This window comes from Acanthopagrus latus, chromosome 7 (genome assembly GCF_904848185.1).
Source record: "Acanthopagrus latus isolate v.2019 chromosome 7, fAcaLat1.1, whole genome shotgun sequence".
Taxonomy (NCBI): Eukaryota; Metazoa; Chordata; class Actinopteri; order Spariformes; family Sparidae; genus Acanthopagrus; species Acanthopagrus latus.
The window spans coordinates 28233661-28257850 of NC_051045.1; the positions used below are offsets into that span (position 1 = coordinate 28233661).

The window sequence follows — 24190 nt, forward strand, 5'->3', positions numbered from 1 at the left end:
GTTGAGGCATATCAACTAAGAAGAAAGAAACTCGTGACACTTTTACCTATCTTGGTCTATCAGTAACCAGTAAATACAGCAATTTATTCAAGCATAACTTTAAACCAGCCCTAAAGAGGGCCAAACAGGACCTTATCCGTTGGTCTGCCTATGTTGCTTGCGGGCAGGGTTAATTCTGTCAAGATGATAATTATGCCTATGTTAGAGCTAGATAAATCTATATCCACCTTAAACTGGAGTAAGACCATCCCATGAATAAGGAGGGCACATCTTGAGAAACAGAAAGAGGCTGGAGGCTTATCATTACCAAATTTGTTACAATTTTACCAGGCAGATAATATTTTTGAAGTAATATACTGGGTCTCTGTGTCTTATGAGGGGGGTGGACCTGTATGGGTTGAAATGGAATGACATTCCACTCATCCGGTGTCCCTACCTTCTTTAGTATGTGCGCCATTGCCACTCAGTAAGCAGCACCTCACAAGTAATCTTATTGTGAGTGGCTCACTTCGAATATGGTCCCAATTCAGGACCCACTTCAAACATAGACAGGCCATGCCCTATCTCACAATCTTGGCCAACGCACTCTTTCCACCCTCACTCAAGGATACAGCATTATGTTATGGTTCAGAAATGGTCTGCAATGGGTGAAGGACTTTTTTAAGGATGGTGTGTTCATGTCATTTTGCAGCTGGTAAATGATATAACATCCCCAGTTCGCACTATTTCAGATATCTGCAGGTGCATGTCTTTGTTCGGAACATTTATATTATTATTATATGAGGATACCCAGATGATTGCCTCACTGTCACTTAGACAAATTACGTCAGGGTGGGAGGAGTAACTAGAATTTGAAGTGTTGGACGTCTCCTGGCAACGCACAATTAAGAGAATACATTCAAGTTTGATTTGTATCAGACATGGTTTGATTCAGTTTAAGGTGCTCCACAGGCTTCATCTATCTAGGAGTAGGCTTGCCAGGATATATCCAGATGTTGATCCGACTTGCTCCCGATACTGTCAGGATCTGGCTACCCTTTATCATATGTTCTGGGCTAGGTTGGAGGTTGAGTGACAATAGAGAGATAATGTTTGCACAATTCCTTATTGTATTTTTATCACTTGTTTTTTTCTTCAGTTTTTATTTGGTGTTATATTTTTGACTTAAAAGAAATAAAAACTTGAATACATGCAGTTTCTGTATGAGTATATGAAAATTGATTGTGAAATTGCCTGCGATGCAAGGGGGTGCTGGCTAAGATCTTGCCTAGGGCAGCAAATTACTCAGGGCCGGCACTGCCAGAATCAGGAAAGCAAACGATTCCTGCATGGTCTCTGCAGCCCATCCACTGGTAAAATGGCTCTCCTACAGGCTGTTCAGATTCAGCCCCTTTCATTACCTAAGGAAAGGAGCCTTTACATAGGCAGGCCTACTCTGTGCAGTGATAGGAGATATCTAAGAGGGGGGCGTCCATCCACGAGGTGAAGTTCGGTGTGTCCAGCAGTAAGCTAGCAGTGTTTTGCAATGTCATTTCTCAGAGTTAGACACACAAATTACTCGGTTGTTGGTTGTAAAAGTCAACATCAGTGCCTATATTCAGTCTCAGCTACAGAAAAAACAGATAAGACAGTGGTTGCATTTCACTTTTAATGGCAATGTGGCGGCTGCGGTTCGTGTTAGCTTATATGTGTGTGCTAACCACATCAGACTGATTCACCAATGAGGGTCAGTACACAGTTGGCTTTGCTTCGACACTGACCCTTGTAAAAAGATCAGTCCCCCCAGTTGCCTACGAGTATTGTGAAGTCAGCTGGAAATTGGCAAACTAGTTAGCGCCGCTTCAGTGGGCTATGCAAAGGCGTTTGAAGCAAGTTTAATGTTAATTATATCATGAGGGAGCTTGGTTGTCACAGTAAAAAGTCTGGAAACGTGCAGACCGGAGGCCGAGACGATGCGAACAGTATTCACGGGTTTGGAGACTGTGTTGGAGCTAGCTGTTAGCCATTAGCTTCATGGTAGTAACTGTAATAAGTAACTGTAACTGTAATAACACAGAACATTACTAACATTATTCAGACACACTAACCATTCTGAAATGTCCATCTGCAGCCGCAGAGTCTGTACTTCTTCAGCAGCCTTTCCTTCTGGGTCTGATTCTGGGTATAACTGGTATGGTTGAACGACAGCATCTCTCATCTCATCTCATCCACTGTAAAACATTAGCGCATGCTAGCGCAAGCGACATCCTCTCCCTGAGAAGGGCGTGTAGCAGGCAAGGCAGGTGTTGACAGACAGTGCTCATTAGCTTTTAAAGATGCATGCACAGAAACAGCCTGCTCAGCACCGCCCCTCCTTAAACGCACAACACGTGCGTAGGGCTCCACTATCCATGGGGGGCCCCATTTTGCCCAAGGGAATGCATTCTCTGCAAATGCGCAAAGGATGCGCATTGCTGCTGTGAGGTGCACGAAGAGCACCAAGTCAGCTCAGGGCAGGAGAGAGAAAAAAAGAGACCAGTAATCTGACACCGCACGCATTGTCGCAATGATAGACAGTGTGCTGCATCTGACCAATCAGCGGTCAGATGCGCTGACAGGCAGTTGGATGCAGGTGGAGAGATGGCTTGGTCCATGTATCATCTGACCATCCAATTATTCTATTTAAGCTGACAAACAAAAAACAAAAAAAACAGGTCAATATTTCGTTTTTCTGTTTGTCTCTATGCACCACACATTGAAAACTGGTGATTATTTTCTTATTTTCAACCCAAAACAAAAGATAAAACAAACAAGGAAACCAATATGAAATGATTGAACGATTCCGTTTTTGCCATACCATTTCCAACAGTACATTTTTGCTGTGTGGCCATGCTTTGCGCATGCTCAATGTATAGTCTGGTACCTCTGGTCGCTAATTACGTTTCTAATAAAGGATTGGGGGAAAAAAATCTCTGGTCACTAAATATACTGCGGTCAAGCCAGCCGTGGTTCGTGTTTGCTTGGTCAAATCAGCACCTGTGTGAAACTGATGAAAAACATTATAATATGGGACCTTTAAAGGATTGTGATTTTATCGATAATGATTTTTGATAATGATTGATGGTAAGTGAATTAAGTATTGAGCTGTATGCTTTGCCCTTACTAAAGTCTATGTAATAAAACCAACATAATATAGTTAAAGTTAAAGTTGTGGACATTGATTTTATGTCTCTTTGATGAAAGTAAAAGTTAGATGTTAAGTGTGCATAATTTCTTAAAGGTTACTCTAGCCTACCAAATTGAAACAGTCCATTAGCGTTTACCAAAAGCCCTTAAAATCCAGCCTAGCACCATACCAAGTGCACAGATTATTTAGAGGAGAGTTGCCATTAACAGGCATGGCTGGTGGCCGTATCTGATTCAAGGGCCATTCATGTCAGGTGCCAAACCAGAGGAAGCAGGGTAGACATTCGGACTCAGACAGTTACAAGCTAGGTATTTCTCCTCACTACCAGTTTAGGTTTAGGGATTCTAACCCTTCATAACGGAAGGCTGGTCCAGTGCCTCCTGGACAGGGGCAAACTCTGGATCTAACAGTATGTTTTGTGAATCATATTAAAAGCATAAATTTTCTGTTTATGTTAGAGGAAATGTGAATGTTTATAGCACATGTTGCTCAATCAACATTATTAGCCCGCATGCAATGTAGCCACGTAGTGCTGGTATGCCTGACTTTCTGCATTTCCAGTGAAAGCACAGTAAAGGGATTCATTTTCAACTCATGCACACCTGGAAGTGCCTTTCTGTGTTCAAGTGTGCTACACTTGGTGTAACATGGTGTAATGTTATTGAAAAAAGTCAGTAGCAAGTAATGTATAAATTATAGGCTAATTTAACATATAGGCTACAATAAAACTATGAATAAACTATTAAAAATTGTTGAATTGAATGAATATTTTCTTATTCTCCTTGGTATTCGTGCCATATACAGATCAGATGCAGCAATGATTGCTAGATAATGTGTGTATGTTGTTGCCCAATCTTGAGTCTTGTCATGTGAAGTTGACAAGACTCTGCACCAAGTCTGTCAAGACCAAAAAGCAAAAAGAGCAGTCATACCATTCGAAAACAAAAGTGGTCGCAAGAAAAGACAGACGTTAAAAGAGGAGGAGAAGATGGCACAGCTCCCTAAATTAGATATGTTTGGGTTTATTGTACTTGTCAGCTCCCTCCTAGTATAGCTTAGCAGCAACACAGTTACCCTCAGTGATGTGTCAGCACACACACAGGTACCCCTTATGAGCAAGCTAGCTAATGTTGGTCTAAATAATAATAAGTTTAGGCTATTGTGTTAGATGACACTTTTACGAGAAGGCATACATATACTGTTGGTATTGGTACCATTCAAATAGGTCAGTATGAGTGTTTTTTTTCAAAGGGATTTGGTGTATCACACAGGAAGATGTCAGAGGAGACAGTCTGCCCTTCTTGGACTGTGCAGTACACATTGATAAGATAGAAAATCTACACACACAGATCAATACTTGCTGTTCGACTCTGATCACACACTGGTTAAAATGCTAGAGGTCTTTAGAACCCTAAACCATTGGGCTGAGACCGTGGGAAGCGCTTAAAACCTGTGGCTACTCAAACTGTACCTTTGTCAAACCCTCTAAAAGATCCAGAGTAGTAATGGGTGATAAAAACAATATAAACATTACAAAATTGGCAATAAGGCATGATGGTGATGCAATCTACCCATGAAATTTAGTGCCATGAGCTACAACTGGCTGCAATGTATCATCGTCATCTTGAGTATTCATGGCCAAAGTGAAACGGAGGACCTGGTGAAAAAGACTGGTGCAACATCCATTATTTGGACATGGTTCTGATTTACGCCGCCTGATGAGCAACAGTAAACTATACTCTGTAGAGTGTGTGAGGCAACAGTTATGACTAATCTGTTCTACCACCTTAAAACAAAATATGTCACTGAATACCAGCATTAACAGACATTGCAGCCAACCCCAAGATCCAGGCCGAAGAATGCAGGACAGAAAAAACCTGGTCCAGACCTCCATCCAGCAGTCATTTTCAAAAGGTACTCCTTATAGAAGGAAGAGCCTGTGATGGAATGAAATTACCAGAGCCGTAATACTTGTGTAAGGATATGGTCCCTTTTCAAACGGTAGAGGGACGTGGCTTTAAAGCCACGATCAGAGCTATTGGTTCACAATAAGTCCTGCCAAGCTGTAAATACTTTACAGGAACATGGATGCCAAAGTTGTATGCCAGTACCAAAGATGTGAACACTTTTGATGCAACCCTTACAGGGCTCCTTGAACGGAGAGTTAGCATTAATAGCTAACAGCATGGGGTCAGAACTTTACACCGTTTTAAGCATCTTAACATGCTTCAAATCTCACCCCAAAAGTTATCCAACATCAGCAGACACCATACAACACAGCACTGTAGCATGTATGACTCAAAATTAATTTTAAAAAGTGGTAAAAACAGTGTGTTTGTGCAAGCTGCTACATACCGGTTTGTTTACATCCCTGTCCTCCATATTAGTTTTCTTCATATTTACTGCCAGGGCCCAGTTCTGACAGTACCTTTCTACTATGTCCAGCTGTTGCTGTAGTCCTTGTTCAGTAAGAGATAGAAGAACACGGTCATCAGCATAAAACAGAGACGTCACCTCTCTATCTATGAGGGAGAGGCCAGGATCAGCACATTGATCCAACTCAACAGCAAGTTCATTTATATACACATTAAATAGAGTTGGACTTAAATTGCAGCCCTGGCATACACCTCTTCTCTGGGTGAAGAATTCAGTTTGTTTGTCTCTGATTTTAACAGCGCACATATTTCCGAAGTCACTGATTACACTGACTTTCTTAGCACTGGCTGAGTCCACCTGCACATGTCTAGATTTAAAACAAAATGATTGAAATCAAATTAACATGTACACATGCAATGAATAAACTAATTATCAGGCAAACATCTAAGTTTGTTTATCAGATTTCTCATAATCAGATAACTGCCTTTTTCCAGATGAAAGATATCAGATTATGCTCTCTCTCTCTCTCTCTCTCTCTCTCTCTCTCTCTCTCTCTCTCTCTCTCTCTGCAGTATCGCAATCTTGCACTGTCAGCATGTTCAAATCAAATGTTTTAAAAAATGTTATCAAAAGTAATGATAATTACAATAATTGCATTATACTGTGTGTATGTATATATATAGGATTGGAATTGTTTTAGAGTTTTAACATTCTGTTTCCTTTTGTCTCTAGTGCTGTGGCTGGTGAGGTCCTCCATTCATCGGTGTGGCTGATGCTGGGAGTTCACTTTAGATGGTGATATGGTTTGTGGTTGCACATTGTAGTAATGTGGTGTTTTATTTTAAGTGTTTTGGCTTTATATTTCTTTTTGAATAGTATACTCCCAGTGTCCTAGCAGTGAGTGGTTGATGTCCCAGCCATAGTATGACTGTCTGTCCTCTTGTCTCTTCTTGCCTGTGTTCTTAGAGTTTTAGTTCTAATAAAATAAATGGCATGTATGACCCACACTGGCTGTTGCGGCCTATTCATCGAAGCCCCTGTGTACTCAGAACCTTCATGAAGAGGTTACATTAAGGACTGATGCCAAGAATGTTTGGGCCAGGATTGGTTCCATAGACTTTCTTTAGATTAGCCCCCTCTCTTGGGTTACAGGAGTTTCACATGGTTTAAAGATACATATATAGCTGATGACCACCAGGAGTTCATCAAGACCAGAGCGGAAAAGTAGCAGAAATTCAGTCACTGATGGAGGTGCAAGCTACAATGGTCACAGAGCCACACACAAGCACAGAAGCTGCAGCTGATGGCGTTGAAATAGCTGAAGTAGCTGCTGAGATGCAATCCAAGAGGGTGAAATGGGGTCTGGGAAGCTTTTTCAAAAAGGCCTCTGATGGCACAGCCGCTCTTGCTGACAGAGAGGCCATCGAAGTGGAGCTAAAAAGTTACCTGACAATGCAGGTTAATGGAGAGACTGACCCACTGGACTGGTGGCAGCTGTACCAAGCTAATTATCCAAGGGTGGCAAGACTGGCCCAGAAATATCTGTATCCCGGCCACAAGTGCTCCTTCAGAAAGGGCATTTATATAGGGGTATTATTGGTGCAAAAGGTTTGATCACCTGTAAAGGCCCCCACACACTGCCCAGACTCAAACCAACAGCCGACTGCCTTTATCAAACCACTCTGTTGCCTCTTGTCTGACCCGTTCGGCAGAAAAGTTGCATTGAAACACATCGCTTCAACGTGCTGCCAGCTCCACAGTAGCGTGTATGTTCTGCGCTTGCGCGAGATGCAATAAGCAGGTGGCACCGGTCAGACCACCTCTCCCTGCTCCTCAACCCAGCATACACCCCCCTCAGTCGACAAAAAAAGCCCACAAAGAGGACCATCACCACCTGGCCCGAGGATGCCCTCCCCCGACTGCAGGACTGCTTCAAACACACACAGTGGGATGCCTTCTACCATTAAGACCCAGCAACGTTCACAGACACAGTACTGTCTTACATCAAGTACTGTATTGGAAATGTCACTGTGGAAAAGTGCATCCAGGTGTTCCCCAATCAGAAACCCTGGATGACGAGCCAGGTCCACGTGCTCCTCCGGGCCCGTGACTCAGCCTTCAGGTCAGGTGACAGAGCATTGTACAGCGCCGCTCGCGCTGACCTGAGGAGAGGCATTAGGACTGCCAAAGCAGAATACAAGAGGAGGGTAGAGGAACACCTCAACAAACCCAGGCAGGTGTGGCAGGGCATACAGACCATCACCAACTACAAAGGCTGAGCTGTGACACCCAGGAACTCAGATGTTGGGTTAGCAGAGGAGCTGAACAGCTTCTTTGCCCACTTTGAGTCTCAGACACGGCACTCAGCCACATCACTCTGACGACTACTACAACCCCCACCAGCCTCACCCCAGTCATTACCAAGTGCTTTGAGAAACTGGTTTTGAGACACATCAAAGCCTGTCTCCCCCCCACCTTGGACCCACACAAGTTTGCATACCGGACTAACATATCCACAGAAGATGCCATAGCCATCGCTCTCCACTCAGCGCTGAGTCATCTGGTGCAATAGGGGAGCTACGTCAGGATGCTCTTCATAGACTTCAGCTCAGTCTTTAACACAATAATGGCGGACATTCTGATTCCCAAGTTAACCAACCTGGGGCTCCCACTAACCACCTGCTCCTGGATAAATGACTTTTTGGTCAACTGACCCCAGCAGGCGAAACTGGGTCCTCACCTCTCCTCCTCCCACACTCTCAGCACTGGCTCTCCCCAGGGCTGTGTGCTGAGCCCACTACTCTACTCCCTCTACACATCCAACTGCAGTCCCGCCCACCCAGAGAACATCATTGTCAAATTTGCTGAAACAAGGCGGCCGACAGAGATGAGGTCCTGAAACTTGGTGAGTGGTGTGCATCAAACAACTTGGCACTAAACATCACAAAGACCAAGGAACTCATCCTGGTCTTCAGGCAAAGCAGAGCTGCCCCTGCCCCCCTGTACATCAACGGTGAATGTGTAGAGCGAGTTCCTCGGCATCCACATCTCTGCAGATCTCTCCTGGTCAACACCACAGTGCTGGTCAAGAAGGCCCAGCAGTGGCTACACTTCCTGAGGGTGTTCAGGAAGGAGCAACTAAACACTCAGCTACTGGTGACCTTATACCGTTCCACCATCGAGAGCCTGCTGACCTATGCTGTGACAGTGTGGCACTCCAGCTGCACAGAGGCAGACAGGAAGAGAATACAGAGGGTGGCAAATATCGCACAAAAAAATCATCGACTGCCATCTGCCATAATTCCCATTGCCTCAGCAGGGCCAGAAACATCTTAAAGGACACCACCCACCCCGGCTTCCACCTCTTTAACCTGTTGCCCTCTGGCAGGCGCTTCAGGTCCATACGGACCAGAACAAACAGTCTCAGAGACAGCTTCTTCCCCAAAGCTGTCACCATACTCAACTCAAACTTGCACTAATGTATTTATTGTATTGTATTGTATTTATTGTGTGTATTGTATCTATTGTTTAGTCTTTTATATTGTGCTAATTATGTGTGCACTTTTACGGAGCTGCTTTTTAAATCTCACTGTACTGTGTATAATGACAATAAAGGCTTTCAGTTCAGTTCAATTAAGTCTCTGTGTGCGGCATCTTAAATGTGACTCAAATATGAGTTTTACTTTTAAGTCAACAGGAAAAGACAGAACATTTATTAACATGAAGTAGTATCAGATCCTGTTGGCAAGTTTTTAGTTTTAAATATTTAGTGAAGTTTATTTGCTGTTCTGTGTGCAACTGTGCACGTTAAGAAAGATATACATATTGTTTCTGCTGCTGAAGGACCACTGCAGGTAATGTCCTCAATATTTTCCTCATCAATCGTCTTTCAGCAACCTGCACCCCACCCACAATAAATCCAAAGGACATCAGTTCTGACCCATCCTGCCATATCCAAGGACTAAGATCCATGCATTACTATTATACACAGAGGGACACTTCAGCGCTCCTCCACCTTCTCCTCAGTTAAACATCAGTGTATTTTCTCATATCCAGTCAGAGTTGTTGATGGGTTGTGAAACAGAGGGGGCAGAGGGTCCAGCAGCTAAGGATCACATACCATCCCCTCAACGAAGACAAGAACCACTGTTTAAAGAGCAATGTGCCAAAACACACCCAAGACTAACTCAGTGTGAATACAGTGTCTTTGCTTGGTGCACATTGGTCTGCACCCGGATTATTTGCAAAATCATCTTGGACATTCACCAAACGCACTTGCATCTTGTGCTTTACGCCATGCACCATATATTGTTTAAATATGGCCCTGTGTATTTGATCTTAACTGGACTGATGTTTCTTTGTTGAAGTTTTGTTGTTTATCATAGGTTTTATTACTGCATTGCTGCTTAATGTATGTTTAGTCTTACATGTTCTGTATTTGCCTTTGTTGTCTAACTGTATTTTTTTTGCTTTTTAAATAACATCTATTATTATTATTATTATTATTATTATTATTATTATTATTGTTGTTGTTGTGAGTCTGTGTATATGACATTACAAGTACAACTGACTAAATAACGGCTGCCCGATTGACTCATCTGTTACATGACACTATCGATTCATTTTTCAAACAACTCAACCATTGAAATGAGAAACTGTCTATCAAACTGGACTATATACCCATAAATGTGAAAGAGGAAATTTCTTGATTTCTTGGATGTCTCCAGATTTCCCAGTATTTGACAACTTATTTAAAATACTTACTTCCCGGAATTGTACACTTCTGCTGTGTCAAACAGATTGATTCCATTCTCGTAGGCCAAAGTCATCAGCTCCTCTGCCACCTTCAACAGCAACATTTGAGATGATAAAGATGAGCCAAAAAAGTGTGCCAATTGTGGTATTTTATCTCTTATCTGATCTCTGAAGGCCCTTTCTTCTGACAAGGTTCCTCAAAAGTCAAACAGTTATATCAAGAATTTGTAATTATATAGCACATTTAAAATACATTTTTTAGGCTATGGCAGTGGCGTTACTGTAGGTTGGCAGAGTCAGTTAGTTGCCTAGAAGTTCCACCACTTCAGATCTAAACATCTGTTAGATGGATTTCAATATCTGCACCACTTTATCAGAGATATACAAGGTCCCCAGAAGATGGAGTCTATGATTTTGACGATCCCTGATTTTTCCTCAGAAGACCATGAGGTTTGAATGAGATATAAGTCTAAATATAAGTATAGGCTGTAATACTAAGAAATCTGTGACAGATACAACATTTATGGTCTCTACTTTTTAGACTCCTTCCTGATCTCTGAAATGCCACCAAAATCTCTTATTTGTTCAGCAATTGCTATGCTGATTGATAGCAATGGGGACATATTAATTACAGGCATGAATTATGATCACGGCAGCTGCCTCTGTTGCATAATGATATTTATGCAAAATTATCACATTATTTGTGTTTCAGCTAATGATATTAGAGGATCAAAATTAAGAGTGCCCTGACCAGAATTTCTCAGATCGCTTGTTGATTCTTGGAAGCAGTGTCTTCAGATACTGATCACTGAACAAAGGAGTTTTTGTGACTTAGATATCTATGGTTATTAACCATTAGCCACATAATAAAACCATTTAAATGTGAGGAAATACATTTATATTGTTTTGTCTCTGACCAAGTTAGCATTCACCAGATAAATCCACAAGTGACCATAAATCCACTTTTTAACCCCAAATTTTAAAGCCTTGCTGTCCTCAACTAACAGTGTTTATTTCTCCAGAAGCTCCTGCTCTGCTCACGAACACCATTGTCTGGCCCTGCAGTTTGTTCTGTCAGTCCAGTTCACTACACAACAAGCCATATTATTTGTTCAATATTTGTATTACATTTTTTTTGTATTTTTGGACCTCACTGCTTCTCAGAGATCTATCGTCACCTTTGTGAAGTAAGTCAGTTGGCAGTTTTGCACCACATTAAAGCTTAAAGGGAATGATGTCTTCTGAGCTGGTAATTATAACATGTAGTATTTACTGAATAAAAACTGTTGCTATAAAAGTTATATTATTTACATTCCAGGGTTGGGCGATGTCTGCTGAATTGTCTACAGTAAAATATCGTGATGGATGAGGACATCATTCTCAGTGAGTTTGAGGCAGCGTGTCCCCTCAGAGATGTCTTAAGGCAGTAGTTGCATATTGGCTCACCACTGTAGCCGTCACAGTTTCCCACGATTGCTAGACTAGCCAAGGAACCTACGCTTAGAAAACTGTGTAAAAGCAGCGTGACTAAGAGAAACAGAGTTCTGCGGGAAAACACTGTCGTCACAAACTGCAATTGAGTGTCTTGGGTTCACCTAACTAAGCTGGTTTAACAAGAAAATAATAAACAGCACATGGAGACATATGTTAGTGCACTGAGCAGCAACATACCTCTTTTGTTTCCTCTCCCCACATATCACAAACAAATCTTGCTGCAGAAGCTCTGAGGGGACATGCCATCTAATGGTGCTTTCTGGTGGGGAGCCTTTATATTACAATGTTATGGTGGTCAGGAATTAGTGGATGATGGCTGTCAGCCATCAGCCCAACCCTAGAGCAGCAAATGCAATTGCACTGATCAGTGGGCCATAGGGTAAATCATCATTGTGTTACCACATTTGGCGACAGACAGTGACTTAAAGGAGAACTTCAGTCGTTTCAAACATGCAGCTTCATTGCTCAAGCTACCCTTGACTTGTCAGCACATTTGGTCCAACCATTACGAAGCTCTGTGAACGGAGCATTAGCATTGACAGCTAACAGCAGAGGGTCAGAACTTTACACTGTGTTTTAAGCTTCATATTATGCTCCGAGTCTCACCCTAAAAGTCATGCAGCATCAGCAGACACCTTACAACACAGCACTGTAGCATGTATGACCAAAAATTAATAAAAAAAAGTAGTTGAAACAGTGTGTTTGTGCAAGAAGCCACATCGAAGCCCTCAAAATTAATTTAAAAAAAAGTAGTTGAAACAGTGTGTTTGTGCAAGAAGCCACATACCGGTTTGTTGACATTCATGTCCTCCAGTAGCTAGACCAAACTAGTCAATCCGTCAAGCGTGCACTTAACAGGCTTAACAGGCTATTGTAAGGCTCATGGCTCATGACAGGCTGTAACATGGACATGTACATTATGAACAGAAAAAATGCTGGAATACGTTTCCGTCTCCGCCAGTGAGGGAGTAAGCACATGCTTGACGGACTGACTAGTTTGGTCTAGCTACCAGAAGACACGGATGCCAACAAACCGGTATGTAGCTCCTTGCACAAACCCACTGTTTTAACTACTTTTTAAAATTCATTTTGAGTCATACATGCTACAGTGCTGTGTTGTAAGGTGTCTGCTGATGTTACATAACTTTTGTGGGTGAGATTTGAAGCATGTTATGAAGCTTAAAACACTGTGTAAAGTTCTGACCCTACACCCTGTTAGCTGTCAATGCTAACGCTCCATTCATGGAGCGCTGTAATGGTTGGACCAAATGTGTTGGCGTCTTCGGTACTGGCAAGTCAAGGGTAGCTTGAGAAATGAAGCTGCATGATTGAATCGACCGAAGTTCTCCTTTAACAGATATTTATTTACGTGGAATTCTTTAGGATTATTACTTCAAGATCAACGACCCAAATTATGGGGTGTTAATGGGATTAGGAATATAAACAGCTGACCGAAGGTCGGGAACACAAACGTCACCATTCCCGTGACAACGAACAACAACAACAAAACATAGACTGCTTTTGATTTTTCTTATACCTCAGACTGGTGTAATAAGTTTTTCATTTTAATTTTATTTAGACAATGTATACTGGTCTTAAGACAAATGTTTATTTTTTGTATTCCTGGATAGTTAAGAGATTAATATAAGTGTTTTAAAATATATATATATAAATATATAAATAAATATATATATATATATATATATATATATATATATATCAAACCGAATCGCGGGTTTGGTGAACCGTTACACCCTACAGTATAGTAATCAAAACTTTATGTTCAAGATATCAACGTACATGTTAGTTATGAGGGAGCAGCAGTACATTTCACACTGTTACTATTCCTAATTCCATTATGCCTTGCTCAGGATTTGAAAGACAATATTTGTGACTTGACTCAGGACTGTATAGCTATGTAAGTAAGTTTTCTAAGATTACATGTGACTTGCACTACAACAGTTTTTCCACACCTTTGTTGTCAGGTGTTTGGAAATAAACCCAAGTATTCGACCAATTATTATACTGATCAGACAATGATGCTGGATGAAATGTGATAGGATCATCTATCACAAGTATCACAAGGGGACTAGGAATGTCTGTACCAAATTTTATTCTGATTTTCCAATAGTGGAAATAGAAGTAGATATACCAGTTGAAACATTGCAAGAATTTACATTTTGCACTGTTGGATCTTAAAAAGGTTCTAAGTAGAGTTTCAAAATGCAAAAAAAAGAAATGGGAGTGACCCCCCCAAAAATTAAGCAAGTTATTGAAAACAACAATTAAACTGAAATAGGCTGTTCGTCAGCTGATCAAAAGTTTAAGATCACAACCTTTAAAAGCCTAAATCTGCGCAAAAATGTGGATTTAATGTCATTTTCTGTCAGGCATTCACACTGTGATGACCTCCCTGATGGCAAAAGCCAAAAAGTTTTCTCTCACTGAACATGGTCGAATTGTTGAGCTGCATAAGCAAGGCCTCTCACAACGCGCCATTGCTGCTAAGGTTGGATGCAGTAAGACAGTCATTTTGAATTTCTGAAAAGATCCTGAGGGTTATGGAACAAAAAAGTCAAGTGGTAGACCCCAAAAATGTTTGATTGGCTGTCCTTTCACCCTTTGATGCAAAACATGGGTCAAAAGTGACCCGGCTGAGTTTTTATTTTCTATATCTTTGCAATGAATTACTTTCATCATCCAATATTCAAGGAATTCCTCAATTAGCTTGTTTTCATCATACATCTTTATCTTATTTTTTCCTTTCTTACTTTTTGAATAAATACCCCTTTTGTATCAATACCCCTCTAATGCACAACATGAGTCAAAAATGACCCATATTCATTTTCTATGCTATTTCATCTATTGCTGAATGTTTCTATGATATGTCTTTGAAAAAAAAAAATCACTTATTATTCCAAATATGCAGTAAATATCTTGTTTTTGTTTTGCACAAATCATCCGTTTTCTTTTTTTTTTTTTCTTACTTTATGAACAAGAACAGCTTTTGTAATTCTACATCAACTTCACACACATGGGTCAGAAAGACTCACATAAATTTGCTATATCATTTGGTGTCAACTGTGCTTGTGACATTTGCTCCCTGTGTAAGTACTATCAATATTTTTCAATTGTTCTAACATTACCTTTGAAAATATTTGATAACTATGAAACATAACTGTACATAACAGGGTTAGGTTACCTTGAACTTGATGAATTTCAAACACTTAGAGTCGAAATCGCTTGAAAAAATGTGTCTCATTCAAATACAGCTTACTGCACTGTAAGTGGCAGAAACAGGCTCAGATCGCTCTGAAAACCTCAAATTGACAAGCAAAGACTTCTGACTGAAACTAATGATAGAACAACTGAAATCATGTTTACAATGCTACAATTAGAAAAAGTTCATACATTTTGAGTGGAATCTAACTTGGAAAAAGTTTGGACTGAAATATTACTTAATCTGTCACAAAGGGCAAAAACATGGAACTTTCGCGCTGAAAAGGTAAAAATTGCAAGAAAAGGCTCCTGACTAAAACTAATGACAGAACAACTGAAATCATGATGTAGCGACAGTTTGGTCTGAATCTGAGTTGGAAAATTCTGATGATGATGACCCAGAATATTTGCCACAAGGTCAAGCTGGCGTTGTGGGTGTCTGGGTATCCAGCTCTCCTACATGAAGACTCCTCTGATGATAAAGACGACTCGTCTGATGAGTCCTCAGATGAGGAAACTGTAGACTGAGTAAAAACAGGTCTCATTAGAATGAGAATCCCCCCACAAAGACGTTGATTTGAGTTAATTACTTAAAGCTAGGGTCTGTAATGTTGTTCAGAAACACATTTTGTTACACTGGGTGTAATGGTCCTGCTATCCTGAGGGTAGTCAATACATTATGTATTCAGAAAAAGGAACGAAAATAATCAGACCTCTGTGGCAGCTGCAGGACTGAGAAGAAGCTGACCAATCCGTGCTTTTCGGTCCGAATAGCACGGACACACATGCACATGTTACGTTTCACTGATGCCGGAAATATTTAGCACACTCCTCTGCAGAAATACGGAGTTGCAGGAGAAGAAGTTCATTTGGTTACAATGCCAGAGAAAATGCTGCCAGCGTTACATATAACAGCTCACCCCACTAAAAAGGCAAGGAAAAGAAAGCCTGTGATGGAAAGGGCTGTGACGAAATAGGCTCTGGATAAAGAAACAAGTCAGACCCGAGTCAACATCGGTGTGGCGTTTGAGTGGTGGAGACAACTGGGGCATGTGAAGGGCCTGAAAAGTGATGCAGAAGTTGCTCTCTTTCTGTTGGACAGGTTTCGGGGGATTTGTTATCTTCATGAAATATGTAAGGTTTGCCAACTTGGCTACGTTTGTAGCTTGTATTAGCCCAATGCTAACGTTAGCTTCTTTGTGTGTCGTCTTTAGCCATGAGAATGGCTAATGAGTCGTCCCAGTTTCCACTGGATACGGGTCCGCTGCCTTGCGGCTCCAATCCGGTTTTGCTCCGCCTTCAGGCAGTCCCCGCTGGTTGTGGTTTAAGTCTGCCATGGCGCAGTACGGCAGACAGCTGGCACCACGATGGGTGCTGGTGTCAACACGGAGTGTTTTATTCTGAAAAATAACCGGATGTTGTTTGTTATTTCGGTGCTTTACTTCCTGTCTGCTCCGTGCTAAATTCAGCTCAATTGCTGCATCGTGCTCCTGCATCTCCTGCATGGCTTTGGACGGAGCACTGACGGGAAGGGGAGGAACTTAGAGGAGGTGCCACTTTTAAATCTTGCTAGCTTGCTTGCTAGATCTCCAGGATTGTAGACCCTAGCTTTAAATCCTTACACACTGTACCTTTAAACTTTTGATCAGCTGATGAACAGCCTATTTCAGTTTAATTGTTGTTTTCAATAAATTGCTTACTCAAATTTTTTTTTGTGTCACACCCATTTATTCTTTTTGAAACGCTACTTAGAACCTTTTCAAGATCCAACAGTGCAAAATGTAAATTCTTGCAATTTTTCAACTGGCCTTAAAATTTTGATCAGGAGTGTATATTTTGATCTGGACCAAGTGGTGGACACTTCTGGCATTATAAAACATGAATATTGAGCTAAAACATTTATCCAGCCTACTACATCTCTTGGTGAGTTTGAGAATCCTGTCAAGACAATGAAAGAATTTCCCTTGTCTGAGCAGATGAAACCACACAAAACCATTCTCTCATTGTTACATCCTGTTGAAGTTAATGGTAGATTTCATAAGAGTGTAAAGTTGTTCTGTCCTACCTCATCTGTTATCTGGCCTCCAAAGGTAACCCACGTGCCTGCAAAAGAATAAAATGATTACACAGCCTGTGTGTCTGTGCGTGTGCTCGCGTGTATAAGTGTGTTCATAAAGCTTCCCAGTATATGAGAAAATTCTTAGAAATATTATGTTTTCTACAAATTTTTCATTCAAAACAAGACACCATGTAAAGAAAAGTTATTATAAAAGCATCCCCTGAAAGAGCTCCTAGGGGGAATATCTGTTAGGAGTGGGAGGAGGACTTTTGAGAGCCCGAAGAGTTTCCTAAGCAGAGGAGAAAATGGAGGGAAAACAAAGAGGAAGGACAAATATTTGCCAAGCACTAGATGAAGGTGAGTTGATTTAATACTAATCATGCGGTGATAATTTTTTGGTCAATCTCTTAAGTCGATCAGATGTTCGCACAGCTCTTTTTTTAAAATAATATGTTTATTGAATTTTACATAGTTAACCTTTAAGTTTTGGCCTCAGGATTGGTCCTACATCATATCGACCAAATGTTGTAAAAATTGGTGTAGCCGTTCAAGAGGTATAAACTTCCCATATTTTTAGTGCCCCCAAGAGGCCAAAATTCTCCAAATTTGGCTCATCCCTTCCCAGTGTCATGGCAACCAAGGATCTCAAATTTGGTATTAACAGCATTTAGTTTGACCGAGATATCAAACAGTTTACATTTTTATAGCTATCTGCAGAAATTTGTTTGTTAATAATTTGCACATTTTCTGACCGAGCAAAATTGTTTTGTCAACTAAAGATCAGGTCCAGCTCAAGAGTATACGTGCCAAGTTTCACACAGATCGGACAAAATGCCAAGGAGGAGTTCGAAAAAGTAGGTTTTCCAGGTTTTGCGATTTAGCAAAAAAAAAGAAAAAATTCAAGACGGAAGTGGGCATGGTCATTGCAAAGTGATTCAGCTCCATTCAGGGAATCTGGGGATACAATGTTTTTGAATGTGCGACATACGGTGTGGGAGTTATAGGCAAAAACACATTGGCTTAGGTTAAAGCGCCCCCTGCAGGCGTCAGAGATATTTGTAGGAGTCTGCACCACTTTAAGCCGGAGAAAAATCAAATCAAAATCAAATCAATCTTTATTTATATGGCGCTTTTCATACAGAAAAAAGTACCTCAAAGTGCCTCACAGAAATAAACAAACAACAGCAGAAAAATAGAAACAGCAAAATAAAAATAGGAGAAGATAGTTAAAAGAACCCAAACCCTCCCACCCCTTCAGACATGGACAGAGACATACACAGTCATACACACACTCACACATATGCACGCGGACACACACACACTAATACACACCCATACAGTAGCTGTCACTAAAGAGACATGGCTGGGCAGCGAGACCTGGTGCATGGAGGAAGCTACCTTTCAGGAGCCAGCCACACCGGGAGAGATGTCAGGCCAAGGCCGCAGGGAGCACCATCACAGAGACCACCCCAACCCGGGCAGACAGGAGGCCCCACACCAAGGTGCAGAGCCCTCTGGTCACCCGGGCCAGAGCCGTCCATGGGACAGCACCCCCCGCAGCCAGACCAGAGACCACCCCCAGCCCGGCAGGCCCCCAGGAGGAAACACTGGAGATTAAGAACTGACAGACTAAAACAGTAAAATAAAGCAAAAAGCATAGAAGCTGAAAACACGAGGGACTAAAACATAAAAGTATAAAGGCTAAAAGCACAAGGGACTAAAGGGTAAAATATGAGAGATTAAAACAGTAAAAGAAAAAATAAATAAATAGATAAATAAAATAAAATAAAATAAAATAAAAAGGATTTAAATGAATAAATAAATAAAAGAATAAATAAGTAAATAAATAAATAAAAGTGCTCTGATTAGTACGGCATAAAGGAATTAAGAAGAATTTAAATTTCAATTAAAAGCCTGGTTAAAAAGGTGGGTCTTGAGCCTCTTTTTAAAAACCTCTACAGTCTCTGCGACCCTGAGGCTCTCTGGCAGGCTGTTCCACAGTCGGGGCCCATAACAACTGAAAGCCGCCTCCCCGTGCTTTTTTGAACTAACCTGTGGTGGTTAAAAGGCCGGTGCCGGAGGACCTCAGGGTCCGCGGGGGCTGATAGACTAAAAGTCAGATAAATAAGAAGGCCCAAGACCGTTAAGACATTTAAAAACTAGTAAAAGAACCTTAAAATCAATCCTGAAACGCACGGGGAGACAGTGAAGCGACTTTAAAACCGGTGTAATGTGCTCCCGCCCTCTGGTCCTCGTCAGCACTCGTGCAGCTGAGTTTTGTAATAATTGTAGATTCGAAATGCTCTTTTTGGGAAGGCCAGAGAGCAGGGCATTACAATAGTCTAAACGACAAGAGATAAAAGCATGCATCAGCACCTCCGTGCTGGCCTGAGAGAGAAACGGGCGGACTCTGGCTATATTCTTAAGATGGTAAAAGCCTGTCTTTGTTATATTTTTGATGTGTGGAATAAAATTGAGCTCAGAGTCAAAAATCACACCCAGATTTTTTACAGATTGTGATGGTTTAAAATCCTTTAACTTTGGTAAAAGTTTCTCTTTCAGGCCTTCAGGACCAATGAGTAAAACTTCTGCTTTGTCCTGGTTGAGCTGTAGGAAATTTGCTGCCATCCATGTCTTGATATCTAAAATGCAGTTAAAAAGGACATCAATAGGCCCTGTGTCATCAGGAGACACAGTGATGTACAGTTGCGTATCGTCAGCATAACTATGAAAGCTGATGCCGTGCCTCCTGATGACGTCCCCAAGGGGAAGCATGTACAGATTAAAAAGAGTTGGACCTAAAATTGACCCTTGGGGAACCCCACACTTTATTTTGTGGGTTTCTGAGGAACATGTATCCATACTTACAAAGAAGTGTCGGTCTGTGAGGTAAGAAACAAACCAGTTAAGAACAGTACCAGAGAGGCCGACCAGGTTCTTCAGTCTATTTAATAAAATGTGATGGTCTACTGTATCGAAGGCAGTGGTTAGATCCAGCAGTACCAAGACTGTGAGATTATGGTTATCTAAGTTGCACCTGATGTCGTTTAAAATCTTTAAAAGGGCTGTCTCAGTACTGTGGTTCATCCTAAAGCCAGACTGATACTTCTCTAAAATGTTGTTTGCAATTAAAAAAATCATTCACTTGATTGAAAACAAGTTTTTCCAAAATTTTACTTAAAAACAGTAAGTTGGATACAGGCCGATAATTATTAAAGGTGTTGGGATCTAGGTTGCTCTTCTTCAGAAGGGGCTTCTCCACCGCCGTTTTAAAGGAGGTGGGGAAGACACCCGTCTGAAGAGAGCAATTCACCATATATAACAGCTGATCCTCAAAAAATCCACAAAGTGTTTTAAAAAACGGTGTGGGAATTGGGTCTAATAGGCAGGTCGTGGGCTTTACTTGGGAGAAAACTCGACCAAGTGTCCTTGCATCAACCAGGGCAAAACTCTCTAGTGTTTCCTCGGGTAAAATCAATGATCCAGGTGTGTCGATATTTAAAATCTGTTGAGGTAAGAGACTCGTTCTGATGTCATTGATTTTACTTCTGAAGTGGTCTGCAAAATCCTCGCAAAGGGCGTCAGTTGGTGTTTTGGAGGATCTATTAAAATGTGTGTTTGTTAAAAAGTCAATTGTGGAGAAGAGGAATTTTTGGTTGTTTTTATGTTCGTCGATTAGCTTTTGGAAATGGGAGATTCTTGACTGTTTGACGGCGTTATTGTAGGTTTTCAGGTGTTCACGTAAAATTTCATGGTGAACGGTTAACTTTGTTTTTCTCCATCTCCTCTCAGCACTCCTGCAGTTTCTCTTGAGTTTTTTAGTTTCTGTATTTCTCCACGGGGGTGTAGGTCTTGTATTAATGTTTTTTATTAAAAGTGGAGCCACTGAGTCCAGCACTGATTTTATTTTATGGTTAAAGCTGTCAACAATAAAATCACATGGTGCTGGTAAAATTTCTGCAGGAGTGCTCTGTAAAATCTGGATAAAATTTGCAGCCACTTCAGAGGTTAGGTAGCGTTTCCTCACTGTTCTCACTGGGGCCTCCCGCTGGTTAAAACTGGTGATTGTAAAAAACACACAAAAGTGGTCAGACACAGCCAGGTCCACAACAGAAGGCGCACCAATGGACAGGCCATAGGTTATGACCAGGTCCAGGGTGCGCCCCCTGCTGTGGGTCGGCTGCGTGACATGCTGATTAAAATCTAGACAGTGTAGAAGGTTTAAAAATTCTCTCGACATCGTATCTGAGAGATTATCTATGTGCAAATTAAAATCACCGGTTATTAATATTCTGTCATAATTGCTGTGAGTTATTGACAGTAGCTGTGAGAATTCACGGTTAAAAGAGGTGGAATAGCGGGGTGGTCTGTAGACTGTAATACAGAGGATGGGGGGGCTGCTAAAAACAAAGGCATGGTATTCAAATGATAAATATTTGTTAAAAAAGACTTCATTTGACAACATGGTGTCTTTAGTGATTGATGCAGTTCCACCTCCTTTTTGTCCCCCTCTTGTAGAAAAAAGTTAAAATTTGGTGGTGACGTCACCAAACCTAGGTGGGGGAAGCGGGCCGGCGATAATTAGCCGCTTCCCCGTGTCCAGCAGGCGATCCACGAGGGAGATGTAATCGCGTTTTAATACCTCCGACTGCTGGTTTTTGAGGTCGTTGATGCCGGCCTCCAGGACCAGCGTGGAGGCCGAGCTGTGCTGTTCGCTCAGCGTGAGGGCAGAGGATGCGACCTCATTCACGCTGGCTCCAGGGTGGCAGAAGGTCCGGCCGCTGTGTGCTGCCACGTGCCTGACCATGGAGGTCCCGACAACCAGCACAGAGGGGGTGCGCCGCTCCACTGGCTGCCTGGAGGTGCGTCGGAGGTGGGATGGGGCGACGCTGGATGGAGCCTGAGGCATGGATTTATGGCACCATGCTGCGGTTTTTCCTCGCCGAGATGGAGGGGAGGGATCGGGCTGGACAGGTGGACCCCGGACCCTGGGCTGGTGAGAGCCACGACCAGTTGGATGAGCAGGTCCCATGGGCGAGCCGGACATGGCACCCACGGGAGGGAAATCCTGCAGGCTTAGAATGTCAAACCTGTTATCCAGTGGAAGATCCGGGGGCGGAGGAGGAGGAGATCGACGAGCCCCAGCGCCCCTGTGCACCACTGACCAGTGGTCCCCCAGCCTGAGTGGAGTTGAGCTCACCGGAGCCTCCACTCCATCCTCCCGTCTGAGGCATAGCGGGTCCGCGGTGCGTAGGCAGGAGATGGAGGGTGCCGATGACTTGGGCTTGGCTCCCTGGTGGTGCCAGCGGGACTCGGCTAGTGCTGGTGCCGGAGTCTCGGTGGTGATTGAGCCGGTCCATGGCAAGGTGGTGTTGTCCATGGTCGTCATGCTCCGGTCACCAACGCCGGATGTCCTCAGGTGGGAGATCAGCTTCGCCTGGTTTGTGGCGACAGTGGAGAAATCCATAAGGATTTTGTCCTTCTGTTTGAGGTCAGCCTTCAGACCAGAGACGCTGTCCCGCAGTTTTGAGAGGGTGGGGAGGCAGGATTCACACACCGCCAGCATGCCTGCAGCCGGCGAGGAGATTCGGCATCTGGTAAGTAGCTCCCAGAGCTACCTGAGGCTAGCTGGTTAGCTAGTTTGCTAATGTTTAGCGAAGTGGTGTCGGGAGTCAGGCGTATTCTGTCCTGACTTAACAAACTTTTGTGCTGTGTCACTGTTTGTCAGAAAAAATCCATCCAAAAATCCAAATTGAATCCAAATTGAAAACTTACACGTAAACACGTAATACACGTAATACGGAAGTGCTATGAAAATAATTAGAGCTGCAAGCAGCATGGGCCCTCACAGTCCACGCACCTTGGAGCATGCTACCATCAGGGCTTCTACACGCAATGCCTCACATTGAAGAAGCTGTTCCTTTATAATTTGGTGGCCTGCTCCCGCTAATATCGAATAATGTATGCTGAAGTCAGAAAAAAGTATGTGTACTGCTGCATGATTCCCCGGACAAAGACTGAGTTGATGGTCCACTTCTCGAGCTGGCTGAAGAAAATGTCCACATGAGGCATAATGCAATTAAATAGTTTCAGGAAGAAGCTGAAACTGTCATCGTCCAGTAGCCGCACAAACCCTCCAGCTTCCCGCAGACTGGTAGGCTCAAACTCCCCTGATGGTTTCAAAACACTGAATGATGTCACATTCGTGCTCAAACACAGTGTTCACAGCACAGATGTGGAAGTTCCATCTTATTGTGCTTGCTGTTGCACACTGGTTCTCTTGGGAGATCTTGAAAAAAATCCAGAGAATACAGCCAGATCAGAGAAGAACTGATTAACTAATGGGGTGTGCTGCGTGATGAAAGCTGAAAAGTAAAAGTGTTGAAAGAGCTTCAAAAGGTAAAAAAAAATGTAGTGGTTATCGCCAAAATATTTATATATTGAGTAACGGGAGACATTGTTGAAATCTGTGATGTCATGTTTTATTTCTGGAGAGTGAAAAATGACGGCAACAGAGCAAGAGACAAAATAAGTACTGTCTGCTCTCCTCCAGAAACCTAGCCTCAAAGTTAACATTGCGGCTTATGGGGGAGCTGCTGGAGTGCTTGTCGCTCTAGGATTTCTACAGCCAAAAGTATAAGTCCTACATCTGAAATAGGACCATCAGCTGAAAGCCAACAAGATGTCCTACATTTCTTTGTATATAGTGTCTATGTGAAGTAAAAGATATGGGATCCAAATGAAGCTGAAGAGAATTTTTTCTCCAGTTCTTCCAGCTACTCTACACAATAGTGATGATGTCACACCCTCTAGCTCATGCAATACACACCAATTATAAAATCAGAAGACGGCCTAAGAATCCTTAAAACTAAAACTGTGATGATTTGAAAACCATAAAAGATGTTTAAAAACTGAATACATGCCCAACAGTTCAAGGTCTTCTGACTCTTTGAAAAGTGGAATGGTGTCTGTAGCTCAAAGTATATAGCATAAAAAGATGTTGAAAGTCAATGAGTTTTGAAGAGGATTTGAAGATTTTCCCATTTACTTTCCATTCACACTAATTAGACTGTGACCAGAGCCCCACCTATTGGCTGATTTGCACCAAATTTTACACAAAG

General features: G+C 42.2%; 1 protein-coding gene across 3 annotated transcripts in view; it reads right to left on the reverse strand.

Annotated features, from left to right (window-relative positions):
* The window catches only part of LOC119023243 (voltage-gated potassium channel subunit beta-2-like), a 49896-nt gene that overhangs the window by 16609 nt on the left and 9097 nt on the right, over positions 1-24190 (reverse strand). For 2 of the 3 annotated variants that reach the window (XM_037105031.1, XM_037105029.1), the window contains exons 5-6: positions 17076-17113; positions 10307-10386 (exon numbers count right to left, since the gene is read on the reverse strand). In XM_037105031.1, the coding sequence (XP_036960926.1) occupies positions 10307-10386; positions 17076-17113 (118 nt within the window). The remainder of the gene's footprint in view (positions 1-10306; positions 10387-17075; positions 17114-24190) is intronic. The other variant, XM_037105030.1, reaches the window with a different exon arrangement.